Source organism: Dipteris shenzhenensis, chromosome 25, assembly GCF_047967505.1.
Source record: "Dipteris shenzhenensis isolate YYH24624 ecotype China chromosome 25, Dip_SZ_1.0, whole genome shotgun sequence".
In the NCBI taxonomy this organism is placed as follows: Eukaryota; Viridiplantae; Streptophyta; class Polypodiopsida; order Gleicheniales; family Dipteridaceae; genus Dipteris; species Dipteris shenzhenensis.
In genome coordinates, this window is record NC_141620.1 from 19,359,711 (window position 1) to 19,379,663 (window position 19,953).

General features: G+C 38.3%; 2 protein-coding genes and 1 long non-coding RNA gene across 3 annotated transcripts in view; 2 read left to right on the plus strand and 1 right to left on the minus strand.

Moving 5' to 3' along the window:
* LOC147885558 (uncharacterized) overlaps positions 1-6,987 on the plus strand; it is a 36,819-nt gene extending 29,832 nt beyond the window's left edge. Inside the window, exons 2-5 of the long non-coding RNA XR_015543490.1 lie at positions 5,194-5,358; positions 6,034-6,195; positions 6,276-6,439; positions 6,726-6,987. This is a non-coding gene — a long non-coding RNA (uncharacterized LOC147885558). The remainder of the gene's footprint in view (positions 1-5,193; positions 5,359-6,033; positions 6,196-6,275; positions 6,440-6,725) is intronic.
* LOC147885557 (uncharacterized) overlaps positions 1-19,953 on the minus strand; it is a 91,384-nt gene that overhangs the window by 58,322 nt on the left and 13,109 nt on the right. The gene's annotated exons all lie outside the window — the stretch shown is intronic.
* On the plus strand, positions 460-1,549 carry LOC147885559 (uncharacterized). The gene is made up of 3 exons (XM_087396975.1): positions 460-643; positions 767-832; positions 1,365-1,549. Exons 1-3 carry the CDS (start codon positions 460-462, stop codon positions 1,547-1,549), a joined length of 435 nt encoding a protein of 144 aa, XP_087253101.1.

Below are 19,953 nucleotides of genomic sequence, written 5' to 3' on the forward strand. Positions count from 1 at the left end.
CGTAAAAATTAGACTGGTTTTGGGTGGAGAGGGAATGCGAGAGACGAGGATCACGGTTTCCTCTCGCATCACTTTCCAGGTTGATTAACAGTGCGCCCCCTTGAGCATTCCTAGAAAGCAGTACTCACGATGACAATGGGCAGTGGGAGGTCTATATGAGCGCCAGGGAGACCGCTAACTCAAGCAACCCGTATTTGGGTGCATTTTGCGAGGGCAACACAAGGCAAAAGGCATCCGCGATAGGACCTAGCTAGAATCGAGGCAAAACGCGTCCAGCACTGACTCGAGGACGTATCACCCCTGTCTGTCAGCTTTGCTCAGACGAGAGGATCACGGGTTGCTCAGAGGAAAGGAAACGGGTTGCTCACAGGAAAGGAAACGGGTTGCTCGTGTTGATCAACGTGATCGATTAACGGGTTGCTCGTCAGCATATCTCTATATTTAAGCAGATGCCCGGCTATGGCATTTCAGGATCTCAAAATCTTCTTCGTGGTCTCCTGCAGCACCATGAAGACCAGCGCTTCCACCCTCGACGTCGTCGCCTTCCTCGCTTGGGCGCTGCTGCTGTGCATGTGCTTGCCTCTCCCGTCCGCTTCTGCCTCTCGCGGAGGGTTACCCTTCATGCATGGCGCCTCAACTGCTGGTCGGAAAAGCCCTGTTCATCCAACCGAGTCTCTTCTTTTGCGTATTACGAATGAAAGCTTTCGTTGTAAATCTATTGCGGCTGATATTGAACTTCCTCTCGGTTTTGTGGATTGGCATGCAGCAATGGCAGCCCCCACATTAACGGAATCCAGCAGCGATCACCTCCTCCCGGCACTTCCTTTGAAAGGTGAAATTCTTAGCGCCATAGGGATTCCGTCAACTTTGCTTACAGCGATAGTCATCTGTGTAGAGTGTCAAAGGATGCTCATGTATCTTCGCTCCGTCAACTTTTGGTTACGGTTGTAGTCATCTGCATAGAGTGTTAGTGATCCTCATCGGCTTCCTGTTCTCTATTTAGCTCTGTTCTTTAGAGTGTTAATGATCCTCATGTATCTTTAGCCATCCGATTTGAAAGGTGAAGTTCTCATGGCCATCGGTACTCCGCTCTGTTCTTTAGCTCCTTCATCGGCTTTCTTTCATCGGTGCTATTTGTGCGGCTACCGATGAATGTTGTCGTGAAAAATGCCTCTTATTAGTGTGTGCTCTTCCTCTTAAACACGAGCAATCATTGGCATCAAACGTTGCCTCAACAAGAAATGGACTAGCACTCATAGTTAAAATTTGATCCTTTAAAGACATCCCCCTTCTATGGCGTTTAAGTTAGCTATGATATTGATGACCTTTGTGTAGTGCTAATCATCCCCATGCATATGTGACAGTCGCATTTGAAGCAGAATCTATTGCTACATGCAAAGCCATCGGTGCTATATGTGCATCTAGCCATGAATGTTGCAGTGAAAACTGTCTCTTATTAGTGTGTGCTCTTCCACTTAAGCGTAAGGAGTCATTGGCATCAAAGGTTTCATCAACAAGCAATGGACTAGCACTAACAGGTAAAATTTGATGTCTAAAAAACTTTCATCATCAATGTTGTATTGTGTGAGTAGTGATAATCATGATTGTACAATGCTAGCCATCTATGTATAGTGCTAATGATCCTCATGCATGTTTGTGGCATTGAAGCAGAAGTAAAAGCAAAAGTGACCACTACATGTAAAGCCATCGGTGCTATTTGTGCAGCTAGCCATGAATGTTGTAGTGACAATTGTCTCTTATTAGTGTGTGCTCTTCCTCTTAAGAATGAGAAGTCATTGGTATCAAAGGTTGCATCAACAAGCAATGGAATAGCATTGACATGTGAAGTTAGATCCCATAAAACTTTCCCATATAGGTGTTGTTTCTATGAGCAATAGCCATCTATTTACAGTGATAGTATATATGTATAGTATTAATGATCTTCATGTGTATTTGTGATATTGAAGGAGAATCAACCGCTAGATGCAAAGCCATCGGTACTATATGTGCATCTAGCCATGAATGTTGCAGTGAAAACTGTCTCTTATTAGTGTGTGCTCTTCCTCTTAAGCGTGAGGAGTCATTGGCATCAAAGGTTTCATCTACAAGCAATGGACTAGCACTAACAGGTAAAATTTGATGTCTAAAAAACTTTCATCATCAATGTTGTTTTGTGTGAGTAGTGATAATCATGATTTTACAATGCTAGCCATCTATGTATAGTGCTAATGATCCTCATGCATGTTTGTGTCATTGAATCAGAAGCAAAAGTGGCCACTACATGTAAAGCCATCGGTACTATTTGTGCAGCTAGCCATGAATGTTGTAGTGACAATTGTCTCTTATTAGTGTGTGCTCTTCCTCTTAAGCATGAGAAGTCATTGGTATCAAAGGTTGCATCAACAAGCAATGGAATAGCATTGACAGGTAAAGTTAGATCCCATAAAACATTCCCATATAGTTGTTGTTTCTATGAGCAATAGCCCTCTATTTACAGTGATAGTATATATGTATAGTATTAATGATCCTCATGTATATTTGTGATATTGAAGCAGAATCAACCGCTAGATGCAAAGCCATCGGTACTATATGTGCATCTAGCCATGAATGTTGCAGTGAAAACTGTCTCTTATTAGTGTGTGCTCTTCCTCTTAAGCGTGAGGAGTCATTGGCATCAAAGGTTTCATCGACAAGCAATGGACTAGCACTAACAGGTAAAATTTGATGTCTAAAAAACTTTCATCATCAATGTTGTTTTGTGTGAGTAGTGATAATCATGATTGTACAATGCTAGCCATCTATGTATAGTGCTAATGATCCTCATGCATGTTTGTGTCATTGAATCAGAAGCAAAAGTGGCCACTACATGTAAAGCCATCGGTACTATTTGTGCAGCTAGCCATGAATGTTGTAGTGACAATTGTCTCTTATTAGTGTGTGCTCTTCCTCTTAAGCATGAGAAGTCATTGGTATCAAAGGTTGCATCAACAAGCAATGGAATAGCATTGACAGGTAAAGTTAGATCCCATAAAACATTCCCATATAGTTGTTGTTTCTATGAGCAATAGCCCTCTATTTACAGTGATAGTATATATGTATAGTATTAATGATCCTCATGTATATTTGTGATATTGAAGCAGAATCAACCGCTAGATGCAAAGCCATCGGTACTATATGTGCATCTAGCCATGAATGTTGCAGTGAAAACTGTCTCTTATTAGTGTGTGCTCTTCCTCTTAAGCGTGAGGAGTCATTGGCATCAAAGGTTTCATCGACAAGCAATGGACTAGCACTAACAGGTAAAATTTGATGTCTAAAAAACTTTCATCATCAATGTTGTTTTGTGTGAGTAGTGATAATCATGATTGTACAATGCTAGCCATCTATGTATAGTGCTAATGATCCTCATGCATGTTTGTGTCATTGAATCAGAAGCAAAAGTGGCCACTACATGTAAAGCCATCGGTACTATTTGTGCAGCTAGCCATGAATGTTGTAGTGACAATTGTCTCTTATTAGTGTGTGCTCTTCCTCTTAAGCATGAGAAGTCATTGGTATCAAAGGTTGCATCAACAAGCAATGGAATAGCATTGACAGGTAAAGTTAGATCCCATAAAACATTCCCATATAGTTGTTGTTTCTATGAGCAATAGCCCTCTATTTACAGTGATAGTATATATGTATAGTATTAATGATCCTCATGTATATTTGTGATATTGAAGCAGAATCAACCGCTAGATGCAAAGCCATCGGTACTATATGTGCATCTAGCCATGAATGTTGCAGTGAAAACTGTCTCTTATTAGTGTGTGCTCTTCCTCTTAAGCGTGAGGAGTCATTGGCATCAAAGGTTTCATCGACAAGCAATGGACTAGCACTAACAGGTAAAATTTGATGTCTAAAAAACTTTCATCATCAATGTTGTTTTGTGTGAGTAGTGATAATCATGATTGTACAATGCTAGCCATCTATGTATAGTGCTAATGATCCTCATGCATGTTTGTGTCATTGAATCAGAAGCAAAAGTGGCCACTACATGTAAAGCCATCGGTACTATTTGTGCAGCTAGCCATGAATGTTGTAGTGACAATTGTCTCTTATTAGTGTGTGCTCTTCCTCTTAAGCATGAGAAGTCATTGGTATCAAAGGTTGCATCAACAAGCAATGGAATAGCATTGACAGGTAAAGTTAGATCCCATAAAACATTCCCATATAGTTGTTGTTTCTATGAGCAATAGCCCTCTATTTACAGTGATAGTATATATGTATAGTATTAATGATCCTCATGTATATTTGTGATATTGAAGCAGAATCAACCGCTAGATGCAAAGCCATCGGTACTATATGTGCATCCAGCCATGAATGTTGCAGTGAAAACTGTCTCTTATTAGTGTGTGCTCTTCCTCTTAAGCGTGAGGAGTCATTGGCATCAAAGGTTTCATCGACAAGCAATGGACTAGCACTAACAGGTAAAATTTGATGTCTAAAAAACTTTCATCATCAATGTTGTATTGTGTGAGTAGTGATAATCATGATTGTACAATGCTAGCCATCTATGTATAGTGCTAATGATCCTCATGCATGGTTGTGGCATTGAAGCAGAAGTAAAAGCAAAAGTGGCCACTACATGTAAGGCCATCGGTGCTATTTGTGCAGCTAGCCATGAATGTTGTAGTGACAATTGTCTCTTATTAGTGTGTGCTCTTCCTCTTAAGAATGAGAAGTCATTGGTATCAAAGGTTGCATCAACAAGCAATGGAATAGCATTGACATGTGAAGTTAGATCCCATAAAACTTTCCCATATAGGTGTTGTTTCTATGAGCAATAGCCATCTATTTACAGTGATAGTATATATGTATAGTATTAATTATCTTCATGTGTATTTGTGATATTGAAGAAGAATCAACTGCTACATGCAAAGCCATCGGTGCTATATGTGCATCTAGCCATGAATGTTGCAGTGAAAACTGTCTCTTATTAGTGTGTGCTCTTCCTCTTACGCGTGAGGAGTCATTGGCATCAAAGGTTTCATCAACAAATAATGGACTAGCACTGGCAGGTAAAATTTGATGGCTAAAAGATTTCCATCATCAATGTTGTTTTGCGTGAGTAGTGATAGTCATGATTGTACAATGATAGCCATCTATGTATAGTGACAATGATCATCGTTTGTCTTTGTGGCATTCAAGCAGAAGGAGAAGTGCCCACTACATGTAAAGCCATCGGTGCTATTTGTGCAGCCAGCCATGAATGTTGTAGCGACAATTGTCTCTTATTAGTGTGTGCTCTTCCTCTTAAGCATGAGAAGTCATTGGTATCAAAGGTTGCATCAACAAGTGATGGACTAGCATTGACAGGTAAAGGTAGATCCCATAAAATTTTCCTGTATAGGTGATGTTTCTAGGAGCAATAGCCATCTATTTACAATGATAGTATATATGTATATTGTTAATTATGTTCATACATATTCAACTGCTACATGCAAATCCATCGGTACTATTTGTGCGACTAGCCATGAATGTTGTTGTGAAAATTGAATGTCATTAATGTGTGCTCTTCCTCTTAAGAATGATCAATCATTGGCATCAACCATTGCATCATTAAGCAATGGACTAGCACTAACAGGTAAAATTTTATCCCGTAAAAGCATTCCTCATCAGTGTTTCTTTTGTGAAAAGTGATAGTCATCTATGTATAGTGTTTTAATGATCTTTATGAATCTTCATGGCATTGAAATAGAATTGACCATGACATGAAAATCCATCGGTGCTATTTGCATGGCTAGCCATGAATGCTATAGTGAAAATTGTCTTTTATTATTGTGTTCTATCCCTCCTAAGCATGAGGAGTCATTGGTATCAAAGGTTGCATTAACAAGAATGAACTAGCATTGGCTATGGTAAAATTTGATCCCTAAATTTCCTATGTGCTCTTCCAATTAAGCATGATGAGTCCTTGACGTCATTAGAGAATTATGATAATTTCCACCAATAAAAGTATTACTCACTTGAGCTCGATTGTCATTGTTACAGAATCAGCCCTTGCATGCAAAGCCATTGGTGCCATTTGTGCAAGCAACCATGAATGTTGTAGTGAGAGCTGCCTTTTACTAGTGTGTGCTCTTCCACTTAAGTATGAGCAGCCCTTAGCATCAAAGAAACCATTAATGACCAACGACCTTGCTACATTCACAGGTATGATGATTTGATTACCTAAAAGCTTTTGGCATCACTAACCTTATTGATTATGATACATATTTGTGGCATTCTTACAGAATCCATTCCTACATGCAAATCCATCGGTGCTATTTGTGCCAATAGTAACGAATGTTGTAGTGAAACTTGCCTTCTATTGGTGTGCACTGGTCCACTAAATCGTAAGCAATCATTGGTGTCAGATGAAGCATCAACAACTAATGGACTAGCTTTAATTTGAAAGGTATACACAAAAGTGTGTAACTTGTGATTTCATCTCATAATTTTTCTTCTTATAAAATTTATGTAATCTTTAGTAGTGCCCATTAAGGTAATCACCAAGAATTATGTTTCTTTAAAAGGTATCTATATTTGCTAGTTGTTACTAATGATCTTTTTAGAGTGGGAAGGCTTTCTTTATTGTGCACATGTTTTTATTCAATTCATTGATATGGGTTTGATTTCTTAAATATTTATTCCAATTCATAACTCTTCACTTACAGTGGATTATATCATGATGATGTGTGCAGAAAGTACCCCTACATGCAACATTATTGGCAGAAGATTGTTGTTCTACAATTTGTCTATTGCCTATTTGCCTAGTATAGTCATGGATCACGTGGTTTCAATTAAATTACCTTATGGCCTTGTAATCCACCTAGCCTATGTACTCCTTCACAAAGGGTTGGTGGGCATTGTGAGTAGCTAGCTCACAAGCACACTAAAGAAGGTTATACCTTCTTCTTCTTGTGAAATTATAAATAAAATAAAATACCTTATTATCTTTGTGAAATTATAAATAAAATTAAAAAACGTGATGAATAATGTCAAAAAATATTCTTTCATGAATTTTAAATAACACAAAATAAGAATGCCTTTAATAAATCAGATCATGTGAGGCATTAGACATACCATTTGTAGTTTTTATATGAGTTTACCAATTTTTTGATTTGAAATTTTACACATGTTTCTATTATAAGGAGTGCGATTAATTGCAAGTTATTCTGGATCCATTTGAATCAAAACCAGAGATACTGTTTCCATGGAATTTAGGATGGAGACTTTGACTAAAAAATGTAACAAGTCTTAATGCATGGATATCAATTTTTTAAAGGCTTCCATACATTTAGGATGGATAGTTGGACTATAAAATTTAACAAATATTCATGCATGGAAATCAATTTACATACTCCTTTGTTTGATGAGATACTTTTAAAAAAACTTCCAAAATGAAATACATATGTCAATCCTTTGAACCATTATATTCGTACTTAATAGCAAAGATTGTCTGGACAACCTTCTATACTACATCTATGGACATATAAGATTACTTTTAACTAATGCTAATTTTTATGCAAAATGAACTTTAAGAAAGTAATATGTTCACAATCTTTGACAAGGTAGTATTTGATATTTGCAGATTTACAATTACTTCAAGAAATGTGAAGATTGTATTACAAATGTTGAATTTAGATGTGATCCAGTTCATATTTTGAAAACTATGAGAAAATAATAAATTTTATTCTACCACTCCTCTTCAAAGAATTTCTCACATAACAATAGTCCACTACCTATTTTGGTTGATCTAGCATCCCATGGAATGTTGTTCTCTACGTTTTTTAGAGTTTTTTGATAGGATCTTATTTTATTCATATAATTTATCTATCATGCAAGATCATTTACAATTTGAAAATGAATTGAGTTTCTCATAGATTGATCAAATTTACTTTTGAGAAAAGATTCGATGCCCTTGGCATAGAGATAATGCAATCTTGTCGATTTATTACAAAATAATATATTCAAGTTCTAGCCAATTAATCACTTTACTTAATGTCATCCAGCCATAGGCAATAGCCAATATTCATAAAAACAATAGTTAAACAAATGAAATCTTGTAAAATTACAAAGATTTCATCAATGTTTCCTTTCTAGCATGGATTGAGGGAAGGCCTATTATGATTTATATAAACCTATTTTGAACCCAAACAATTGTAGCTAGTTCCCTCACCTATGTGCTCTTAAAAAGTTAAAAATTACTATATTATAAAAAAATAAAAATAAAAATGTCAATTAATTTCTCCATTTGCTCTTTGCTCATCTTTCTTTCAATCCCTTTTCCTTGGGGAACCTTGCCAATGATGCGATCATCATCCTTGTTATTCCAAGCTTGCAACATATCGGGATCTATGGATGCAAGAAACTCTGTGATATATACTAACGACTCTTGCACAAGCCATCCCTCAACCATGCTTGCTTATGGTCTTGCTCTTTGTCTTACAAATCCCTTCAAAGTTTTCATAAACCGCTCGAGAAAAAACATCCATCGACTATGAACGGTACCTGCAATAGCCACCTCATCAACTATGTGCACAAGCAAGTGGACTTGAGTTGTCATAATGCTCGAGGAAAAGTGCTTCTCAAGCAAGCATACAGCTTTGATGGATTCCACCCTAGCCTTCTCGATGCTCGATATGGAGATATCTTTTTGAGATATCCACCTATTTCACATGCCCATGTAAGATATTTTCATAATCAGTCTATAGATTATTCAGCTTAAATTGAAGAAAATGCAATCAATGTGATTTGATAGTAAGCATACCTCACAATACCACTGATCTCCTTCTTGAACTACTTTCAACAATGCTAATTTTTGTGCAAAATAAAACTTAATAAAGTAATATGCTCACAACCTTTGGCATGGTAGTATTTAATATTTTCACATTTACAATTTCTTTAAGAAATTTGAAGACTATACTAAAAACATCGAATCTAGAAACATATGGTTCTTCGCTAAGACACACAATACTTTTTATCTACTAATAAAGTATATATTTTAAAAACTATGAGAAAATTATAAGTTATCTACCACTCCTTTTTCACATGAACATACTCCGCTACTTGTTTTGGTTGATCTAGTATCCCATGAATTATAACTGGTATATATCATTTTTCAAAGTTTTTTGATAAGAAGGTAATTTTGTAATTCATTAATTATCCATTATGCAAGATCGTTTTTTATTTAAAAATTAATTTCTTTTCTCATATATTAATCAAAATTACTTTTGAAACAAGAATATGTGCTCTAGGCATACAAGAAATATTTAGTAACATAATCCTAGTAAAGAATATTTTCAAAGTCTACCTAGTTAATCACTTTACCTAATGCCATCCAACTAAAGGTGATATATACACAAACAATAGCTAAAATAATCAAATCTTGCAAAACTACAAAGATTTCAATAATACTTCCTTTGTAGCATGGAGTGAGGGAAGGCTTATCACTATTTCTATAAGCATGTTTTTAACTTAGTGCCTTCAACACAATTATATCTACTTACTTCACCTACATGCCTCGGGGGGGTCACTATGTATAAACCCTCTATATCACGTGCGTTCAAAGCCTATTTCTAAAATCCCTTATCTGTAAATTTTTCATTAATAAAATGTACCCCTTTTCTATACAAATCTGTAAAATTTTTTCAAAACTATTTTAAATAGTCCCTTATGTATATTTATTTCTGTAAATTTTGGAAATTATAAAAATCCTTCTGTTGAACTCACGTGATAAGGTTACATATGATGAGTGACCCCCCTGAGCTACATGCTCTTAAAGATATTGAGCATTAATATATTATAAAGTAATAAAAATAAGAATCAATCGCTTCCTTTACTTTGATAAGTACTTCTTCTTAAAGGTATATATCTAGAAGCTTGCTATACTTGATCCTAATTTTATTTAAGTATGAACAAAGAGGTCCACATGTGTCATAGCAAGGCCTATTGTAATCTCATTGTAATTCATTATTTATAATTGATATCTACATAGAGAGGCATGTGCATAGAGGAATATTGCTAGTGAATTGCATAATTAATGTTTTTTTTTAGGGGGGGTTAAATATGTTTGCATATATTTATGTCCAGTGTAAAAGTGACCAACATAAAAGTGTCATTTGTAATTAAACCTCAAAGCACAAAAAGTCACAGTTCTTCATCTTCGACATGAAAGCAACTTAAGGGACTGTTACCCTTCAGTCTATAGATTTTCTTGAGAAATGTTACACTAGCCAAAGATCTTGTCATGATCTTCCCTCTTTTTTTGTAACTAATCACAAACTTGGTTGAAATTCAAAATGCCCTACTCCAATTACTTTTGAGCCTATTATAGTGTCATATGAGAGCAAGATGTTTGACTAGTAGGCATGATTATAGCTCATAGAAACAAAGATACCTTCCAAACAGCCTACTAAATGAGCTACCATTCCTAGGAAACCAGATCACATAATCCTTCTAGGAATTGATGAGAACATTTTTTAACTACATATTATTTCTGGAAGCCCATATGTATTATATTGCATGTGCTCTGACTTTTACCCACACTTCATGCTTGACTCTACATCCCTAAAAGAATGGGCTTCCAATTTATTGGCTCTCCTAAGTGCATTTGTATTGTCTAGTTTCAAACCCTTATGGCATTAGGATATGGAACAAAAAAATGGAAGGTGTCTTCTTTATGACTAGGGCATCCCTTTGCCTTTCCATATCCTTAATTGATTGCCTCTCCTCTTTGTTCATCCAAGCAATCTTGTGCAATATTAACCACATAAAAGAGTTGAAATCTTCTCTGGTATATTTTATCCTAGAGTTGAGTAAATACTCTCTTCATTTGAATGTATAGGTTTCCATTTTATGTTTAGTACCCTACAAACTTTCTCAAAAATTGTTTACAAAAGGGGGGATGAAAAGAAGGTTGACTTTTACAAGATCATTATCATTGAGGGGATTAACCTTAATTAAACATAAATTGACACCTAAATAGAGTCAATACATAGGAATGCCCCTTTAATTGCTATTGAACCAAATCTAACAGCTAATGGATTCATATAGATTCCACAAAGACAAAGTACTCCTTTGGAAAATCATGTCTCATTGTTTGCAAAGAAGAGAGCCTAGGATAATGCACTACTACACAAGACACTACTACATGCCATTCAATTTTTAACACTTATCTCTTGATATTTTTTGTGCCTTAGAATATGTTTTGTATGCAACTAGCAATTAGTCCATAAAATTTATGGTTGGCAAAGGGAAAAATCTATCAATATGAGCATTGGTATAGGCATCAATATGGGTATTTGGACATTGACACCCATACCAACTCTGGCATTCTAGATATTGATAGATATAACAACACCTATATGAACACTAGCATTCCCTAACAAACATTACAAAAAGTAGTCTGCAATGAGGTAGTTAGAAAGCTGAGCCACCAAAAGTGAGGCAAGCAAAAAGTTGAGCTACTAGAAGCGACCCAAGCTATGTACAAGCACATAAATGTAAGTCTTTAAGTCTTTTTATTATTCTCAAAATCTTGCTATTAATTGTACTTCCTGCCAAATTCATTACCTTCATTGATTGAATTAGTATCATGGCTTGATAAATTACATTACTGACTTCATTGCCATATCATGAACTTCAGTGACAACAAATTATTGGAGTGGCATAAGAAATTCCATGAGTGACTTCTATTCATGAAGAATGTTGGATCACACTCATAGATGTTATTTGTATCGATAAGGGTATCCTGAAGGATAGGCTTAATTATTGCATGTTCATTTAGTCTAAAATTCAAGAAGGAAGAAAGACGTTTCACTCAAACATGAATCCCAAAAATTGAAATGTATCTTCATCCAATCTAATTCCGTAAGAACGGAATATATTTCAATGGAACATGAATCCCCAAAATTTGAAATACAACTCTGGAAAGTTAAAATATCACTTACGAATTCATCCATTGCAATCCAACCAACAATACAATTTCAAATGTCCTCCGGGGGTCTATCAATGTGCACATCACTCTTATGTGTCTAGACCTTGTCTCCATATAAGCCTTAGTAATCAAATCCATCCATGCATAGTTGTCTTATGATTTCTCTCCCAAACATAGAACATCTTCTTAGACATAAACTTCCACTTGCTCTTTCTTGCAACCTCCTTCTCAAATTCACTATCCACCTCCTTCCATACTTGTGACCATGTATTCACAATTGCACTTGTAACAAGACTCTCATCTCCATCACACTTGCAAATGGATGCAATCAATGGCCCCTGCTCAGGCAAGTAACCCTCATACTGAAAAGCACTTTTTCATGCAAGCCCCTAATCCAAGCATAAGGAATCAACATGCAAAGGGGGATCCTAGGACATTAATCAAAGCCAAGAAGTCTTGTCTTCCCAATCACCACTTATTATCTCCATGTCCATCTCAACAAATTCATCCTCATCTTCTTTTGTTGCACCTGAATGCCCAACCCTTGTGTCTGAATGTTCCTTAGACACTTCTTTCTCCTCATTTACTAGGATATTAGAAAGTTGAACACTTGAGCGATACTTGAGCCCATAACTTGCTTCCCCCTTTCCTCAACATGAGGATGAACATCTGGCTCCTTAAGATTAGGTCTAGTTTTAGAACCCTCTTGCTTGAACCTTTTTGTGGCATTACTACAACATGTATAGAAAAAATGAACACAAATCTATCAGTAATGATTCATCAGAGTATACTTAAATCAATGCAAGAGGGTCAATGTTAGCTTGGGTGTAACCAATCGCAAAACTATTTTCAGGGCCATTTTGAGGCTACAATGCGGTGTGCTTCTAGGTGAATATTTGAATTTTGTGCAAACCTGTGCTCTCGTTGAAAATTTTCCCGATCATGAAGGTGCACTGGCGTAATAATGAGACGTAATCTATTTGATCAAAACACCACATAGCTCGACACATGGCATCTCTACATTGCTTCGTGCAGTGTATTCTCTGGTCTCCGCCACCTGATCACTTATTATCATGCAGCCTTTTGGTGCAACTTTGCCACTTATCACTGGGCACGCACCCATGCAGATCATTAAAATTGAAGGTTGGTTTATAGAGACCACCGCATTGGTTCTTGCCGTAATAATTAGATGCAATCTATAAATGTGCACATCACTCTTATGTGTCTAGAACTTGTCTCCATATAAGCCTTAGCAACAATTAGCTCCATCCATGCATAGTTGTCCTATGATTTCTCTTGCATACATAGAACATCTTCTTCGACATAAAATTCCACTTGCTATTTCTTGCAACCTCCTCCTCAAATTCACTATCCACCTCCTTCCATACTTGTGACCATGTATTCACAATTGCACTTGTAACAAGACTCTCATCTCCATCACACTTGCACAAGCATGCAATCAATGCCCCCAGCTCAGGCAAGTAATCCTCATACTAGAAAGAACTCTTTCATGCAAGCCCCTAATTGAAGCATAAGGAATCAACATGCAAAGGGGGATCCTAGGACATTCATCAAACCCAAGAAGTCTTGTCTTCCCAATCACCACTTATCATCTCCATGTCCATCTCAACAATTCATCCTCTTCTTTTGCTTCACCTGAATGCCCAACCCTTGTGTCTAAATATTCCTTAGACGTTTCTTTCTCCTCATTTACTAGGATATTAGGAGGTTGAACACTTGAGCGAGACTTGAGCCAACAACAACTTGCTTCCCCCTTTCCTCAACATGACGATGAACATTTGGCTCCTTAAGATTAGGTCTAGGGTCTATGCATGTTAAGGTGGTACAATTAGTGGTGTCTCGGACACCACTATTATTCATGCTATTATGTGACAATTGAACAAAAATGGAAACAAATGATTTGCTTTTAAGACTCTTTGTAGTTTAACTAGTGATATAAGAGCCTTTAGATTTTTATGACTACCATTGGAAATGCCTTAATGGTGGAGATTTAGATGTCCTAATAGACCATAATAGTGTACCACCTAAACATGCTTTCACCCTCTAGTTTTAGAACCCTCTTCCTTGAACATTTTCATGGCATTATTGTAACATGTAGAAAAAACAAACACAAATCTATCAGCAATGATTGATCAGAGTATGCTTAAATCAATGCAAGAACAAAAAAAACACTGTATTGCAGAATTTGGGAATCTCCCAAGTCCCACTTTAGAATTCCCAAATTCCCGAATATAGATTTTTCTCATATAGAAGATACAAAACATAAACTAAAGCAATACAACGATCAATATCTTTCCACAATGTATTGAGAAATTGTGCACATCTTGTGAAGTTAATGTAGAAAAGTATTGGACTTACTGTTGCATGTGAGTGAAAACTACACTGCGTGGCCAAATAAAATCTTTGCTGGGCTACATAATTGTGATGGGTGTTTAAAATAAATTCAAATACACTCACAATTCATGCCTTTGGATATCACATTAGAATAGTTTTCTATGACAACATTGTTGCAACATTGGTCTCCTCTTTATAACATGGATGAATTGTAGGAAATGATCCCTCTTGAGAAAATCGGTGACAAATTTTTTCAATTAAAAGTCATAGTTTGCAAATAGTTCCTCCCCTGCATCGATAGCATGAGTTGTTGGTAAAGTAATGATTCCATATGTGGCCTCATTGTTAGGCTCACAAGAATAACATGGTTCTAGGGTGGGTGAGTACACATAGCATACATTTTCGCTGACAACCGAGTGGATCTTAGATGCCATCACAGACATGGCTGGGAATCTTAGATGTGACCACTTCTGATCATTCATTACCATGCAAGTCAGTAATGCAAGTCAATACTGCCACCTTGAATTATTCAAAATTCGGGCCAACCACCATGATGGCTCTCACCTGGATAGTGAGGTCGGCTATTCCATTCCCTTAACCATTTCCTCTTATATCCCTCTCGAATGTTTTGTTCTCCCTTGTAATCTCAAGCCTCCACTATTCCATTTCCTTCACTGTTTCATCTTCTATCCCTCTTGACCAATTTTTTCTTCCTTGCACTCTTCCTGCAACTTCTATCCCCTCTCGTAATGGACCCTGCACAGTTCGGGAGCTCCTCACACAATCTTTCCTACCCCTTTGTAGCACAGTGCCAGAGCCCCTCATCCTAAAATTGTGACATATGGGAACTCCTCTCTCACTATTCAAAATCCCAATTTGGATGCTCTCCAAAACTTCATCAAGATGGTGCAGGACATGAATGTTAAGGAGGGGCAATAGTATGTCAAGGTCACAAGATTACCATCAATAAAAGAGTGATTAAAAAGGCTTTAGGAATTTCTGGAGGCAATATGCAAGCACACTTTTTTGAGAAAGAGTGAAAGAGATAGGATATTCTAGACATATGCCCCAATGCTCAGATTAGTAAAGATGGTGGAGTCAAGATTTCAAGCTTGTCATCAGACCTCCAAGATGTATTGAAGAAGTCAATTCACTTCTTTCTTGATACGAGAGGAACCTACAAGTTTTGGCAAGTTCAAGTAGCAGTAGAGCAAATGAAATGATGTGATGTATCTTTCTCAAGGGCGATCTCCAAGAGCGTGTTAACCAACCTAAAGAATTGCATGGATGGCAAATCCCAATTGTCATCTCAGTCCACTAGATTTGCAATGCACCTAATGGCATGCACCCTCAAAGGGATTTTGGAGCAATACGAGAAGCAGATGTCTTAGAAAGTGACTATCTACAAGAGAAAGCCACCAATGCAGCAAAGGTAGCACAACTTGAGAAAATCCTCAGGGAAGGTGTAGAAGCCAAGGTAGAGGAGGCACAAGCAAGGGCCATGTAGGCACAAGAGCAAGTTGAGGCCACCACAAAAGCAGTTGACATGGAAAGGCATAGAAGAGAAGAAGAAGAGAAGTGCATGAAGGAGCTTGGAGATAGGCTTGAAGAAGTGAGAAATTATGGGGACATGGGGACAAGGAGCTAGAAAAGATGCAAAAGGAGCTTGAAGATCAGAGAGCCAAAAAGGAGTGTCTTTACATTGAAAAAAACCAGATGATTGAGGAGCTAAAAAGGGAGAATGCAGAAACCCGAAAGGTGATGCAAGAACTGCAAGAGAGCTTTGAGGCCAATAAGGATGGGGCAGAGAGAAGCCAGGGTGGGGAAGACAACGAGGTAGCTCCCTAGACTAGGAAGGATGTAGAGAGCAGCCACCATGGTGGAGCAAGTTCCAGCCAACGCAGTGGAGAAATTTGCAGCAGCCATGGTGAGGGTTGTTTTTATGAAACAGTGCTGGAAGTCCAAAGAGCAAGCTACAATACCCTACAAGAAGATCATGATAGATGTTTGCACAAGCTAACCGTGGCTTTTGATAGTTATGAAAAGTAGTCCGTCGCCCTACGAGATTTCTAAACTAGAGTAGAAGTTGCTGAGGGATTCTGATGCTGCTATTGCACAGAGTGAGCAAAAAGTGGAGAAGATGAAGATGAAGGAGATGAAGGGATTTTGGAGCAATACGAGAAGCAAATGTCTTAGAAGGTGACTTTTCTACAAGAGAAATTCACCGATGTAGCAAAGGCAATGCAACTTGAGAAAAGTCTCAAGATAGGTGCAAAAGCCAAGGTATAGGAGGCACAAGCGAGGGCCTTTCAAGCATAAGAGCAAGCTCCACAAAATTGGTTGACATGGAAAGGCATAGAAGAGAAGAAGCAAAGAAGCACATGAAGGAGCTTTGAGATAGGCTCGAAGAAGTGAGAAATGATGGGGACATGGTGGACAAGGAGCTAGAATAGATGCAAAAGGACCTTGAAGATCAGAGATCCAAAAAGGAGGGTCTTTACAAATGGCTCTACAACATGCATAAATCATTGAACATTGAAAAAGACGAGAAGATGGAGGAGCTAAAAAGGGAGAATCCAGAAACCAAAAAGGTGATATAGGAATTGCGAGAGAGCTTTGAGGTTAGAAAAATGGCATAGAGAGCAATCGAGGTGGAGAAGACAACAAGGCAGCCACGGTGAGGGTTGTTTTTATGAAACACTATTAGAAGTCCAAAGCACAAGCTACAATACCCTGCAAGAAGATCATGATAGATGTTTGCACAAGATTTCTATGGCTTTCGACAGTTATGAAAAGTAGTCAGTCACACTACAAGACTTCCAAACTAGAGTGGAAGTCTTGGAAACTACCCATGAAGAAGTTTTTTAGGAATTTACGAAAGTTCAACAAATGCTGAGGGATTCTGATGTAGCTATTGCACAGAGTGAGCAAAAAGTGGAGGAGATGAAGTAGAACATCTGTAAACTTAAGATAAGGTAGGAAGGAATCAAGAAGCAACTTCATCATGTACAGAGCAAGACTGTGGTATTGACTACCACAATAGTTAAATCAAATGCCTATCCTACTATGCAATAGGGTCCAAAATGCATGATCTGCCATACCCCCATCATAGATGACTACTATATCCAATGGCTTGCATGCTACCACCCTATGCACATTTTTTTCTTTGGAGTGTGGGTGCATACAAAATCGCTATGTAGAGAATGCCATTTGCCATTGCCAAGGTCATGGATAGATCAAATGTGCTGCTTGCTACAAGTATCTATTGCTACAATGAGAAAGTAGATGCTACAGCTCAATTTGCCATTTGGGCAAAAGATCTTAAAGATAAGGAGCTCAAATTGAAGAAGGCTAACCGAATCATAGACTATGAGGAAAAGGAGCCTAAAGGGAGGAACCAGCCCCCTTCTGGGAGCAAAAAGGGCCAAGCCTGCAACCAAGAAGCTCAAATCAAGGAAAGAGGAAGTGGCATGAAGGGAAGGAGTCTTTGAGATAGTAATCTATGTAATCTATTTGTAATCTATTGAATTGTTAATCTTCTCTAGAGTTTACTTGGGCAATGTTATCTCAACTAAGTGACTAGATAGTGTCCTTTGATCCACACTTGCATGGTGATAATGAGACGAAATATTTCAATTTGACATGTAACATGAGATGAAAGATTTCGATTAGATCACTAATGTGAGACTAAAAGATTTTGATTAGTGAACTATTGTACCACAAAAGATTTCAATTAGACAACTAATGTGAGACAAAGCATTAGGGGAGAATTGGGGTCTCAAAAGGGCCTCATAAGGAATGGATCAGTCCTAATGAAAGGGCCAAGGTAGGTCCCAAAAAGTCCTAACCCCCCTCACCTAGGTGGGTTAAGCCCAAAAGTGACCCCACCTCTTACACCTCTTACACAACTCTTACTCCTAGGTGAGAACCCAAAATTCAAAATTCAAAATTCGAATTTTGAATTCCCTCCCTCCTTCTGTCTCCTCCCTCCCTCCCTCCCCCTCCTCCCCCTCCCTCACTCCCTCTCCTCACTCCCTCCTCCCCCTCCCTCCTCCTCCCCCTCCCTCCCTCCCTCCTCCCCCTCCCTCCCTCCTCCATGCCTGCTCTTCCTCCCCTCCCCCCTCGGGGGGGTCACTATGTATAAACCCTCTATATCACGTGCGTTCAAGGCCTATATTTAAAGTCCCTTATCTATAAAAAATTTCATTAGTAAAATGTACCCCTTTTCTATACAAATCTGTAAAATTTTCCCAAAACTATTTTAAATAGTCCCTTATGTATATTTATTTCTGTAAATTTTAGAAATTAAAAAAATCCTTCTGTTGAACTCACATGATAGGGTTACATATGATGAGTGACCCCCCTGAGCCTCCCCCTCCCTCCTCCTCCACCACTGCTCCTCCCCCCCCTCCCTCTTTCTCCTCCCTCCTCCCTCTGTCCTCCTCCATGCCTACTCCTCCTTACCCTTCACACTTACTGGTCTACCCCCCTTTCCTCCTCTTCAACTATTGGTCCTCCCTCCCCCATCCCTCCTCCTCCTCGTCCTCCCTCTTCCTGTGTGTTGCTCATTCAAGCCTGCATCTCCACACCTTCTCCTTCTCTACACTCCTTTAGTCATGGCACCATTCGAGGATGTCTCCAACAAGTACCAGGTTCACTTAGAGTTGGACACTGAATATGCAAGCAGACATAGTCTATGATTGAGGGGAGCTTTTGAAATACACAGTCTTCGTTTGCAAGGAAAGAAGCATCTTGACCTTTAGATCCTGCCAACCAAAAGAGCCCTCCTTTCCATACAATGCATGAGCCATTTTGTTTTGTTGGAAATGGACATGCAAGGTTGCTTGGTTATTGCAATCGGTTAAACAATGCTCAGTCAATGGCTATGCAAGCAAGCGATATGTGCAGAGCCCAAGTAGAGATGCTAGCACATTTAGGAAATAGCACCATTATTGTGCAATGCATAACTCTATGCAGGATCTTTAAAGATTGCATTGTTGTGTATTTTCCATTTCTATTCTTGTAATAATTTTAATGTAAATTTTGACTTCGGTCAAATGCTGAGAGAATTTCACCGTCATGTAGAAGGGAAAATTGTCCTGGACATTGCCAGGATCCTAGAAAGCCCAAAACCACCACAACGTGAATTTGGGCTTACCAGAAGCCCAAAACCCACCACAACGTGAATTTGGGCTTCTGGCAAGTCCAAATTCATGCCGTGGTGGGTTTTGGGCTCTTTGGGATCCTAGCGACGTGCTGAACACTTTTCCCTTCTGTGCAATAGAGAAATTCCTTCAGGATTTGATAGAAATGAGCTCCCGATACCCGAAAGGCTCACAGTGTGATGGTATCCTAGATTTATTGAATGATGGAGGAAGCCGCATATCTTTTCCCATGTAAACATGTTGCACTTTTGCGAGCCATCCTTTCTTCCCAAACTTGAATTTCAAGATGCCCCCCTTCCACTCATGCAAGATGTCACCTCTCTTGCTCTTGGGAAGCTTGTGTGGACCTTTGGCCAATCCTTTGATCTCACTATCCAGTCATTTAAGCTGTAGGTGCAAGGGATCCACTCATCCAATGCATTTTTGGTGTTGTGGAAGACACAAGAGGTCACAGCATTGCGTGGTCTTGTA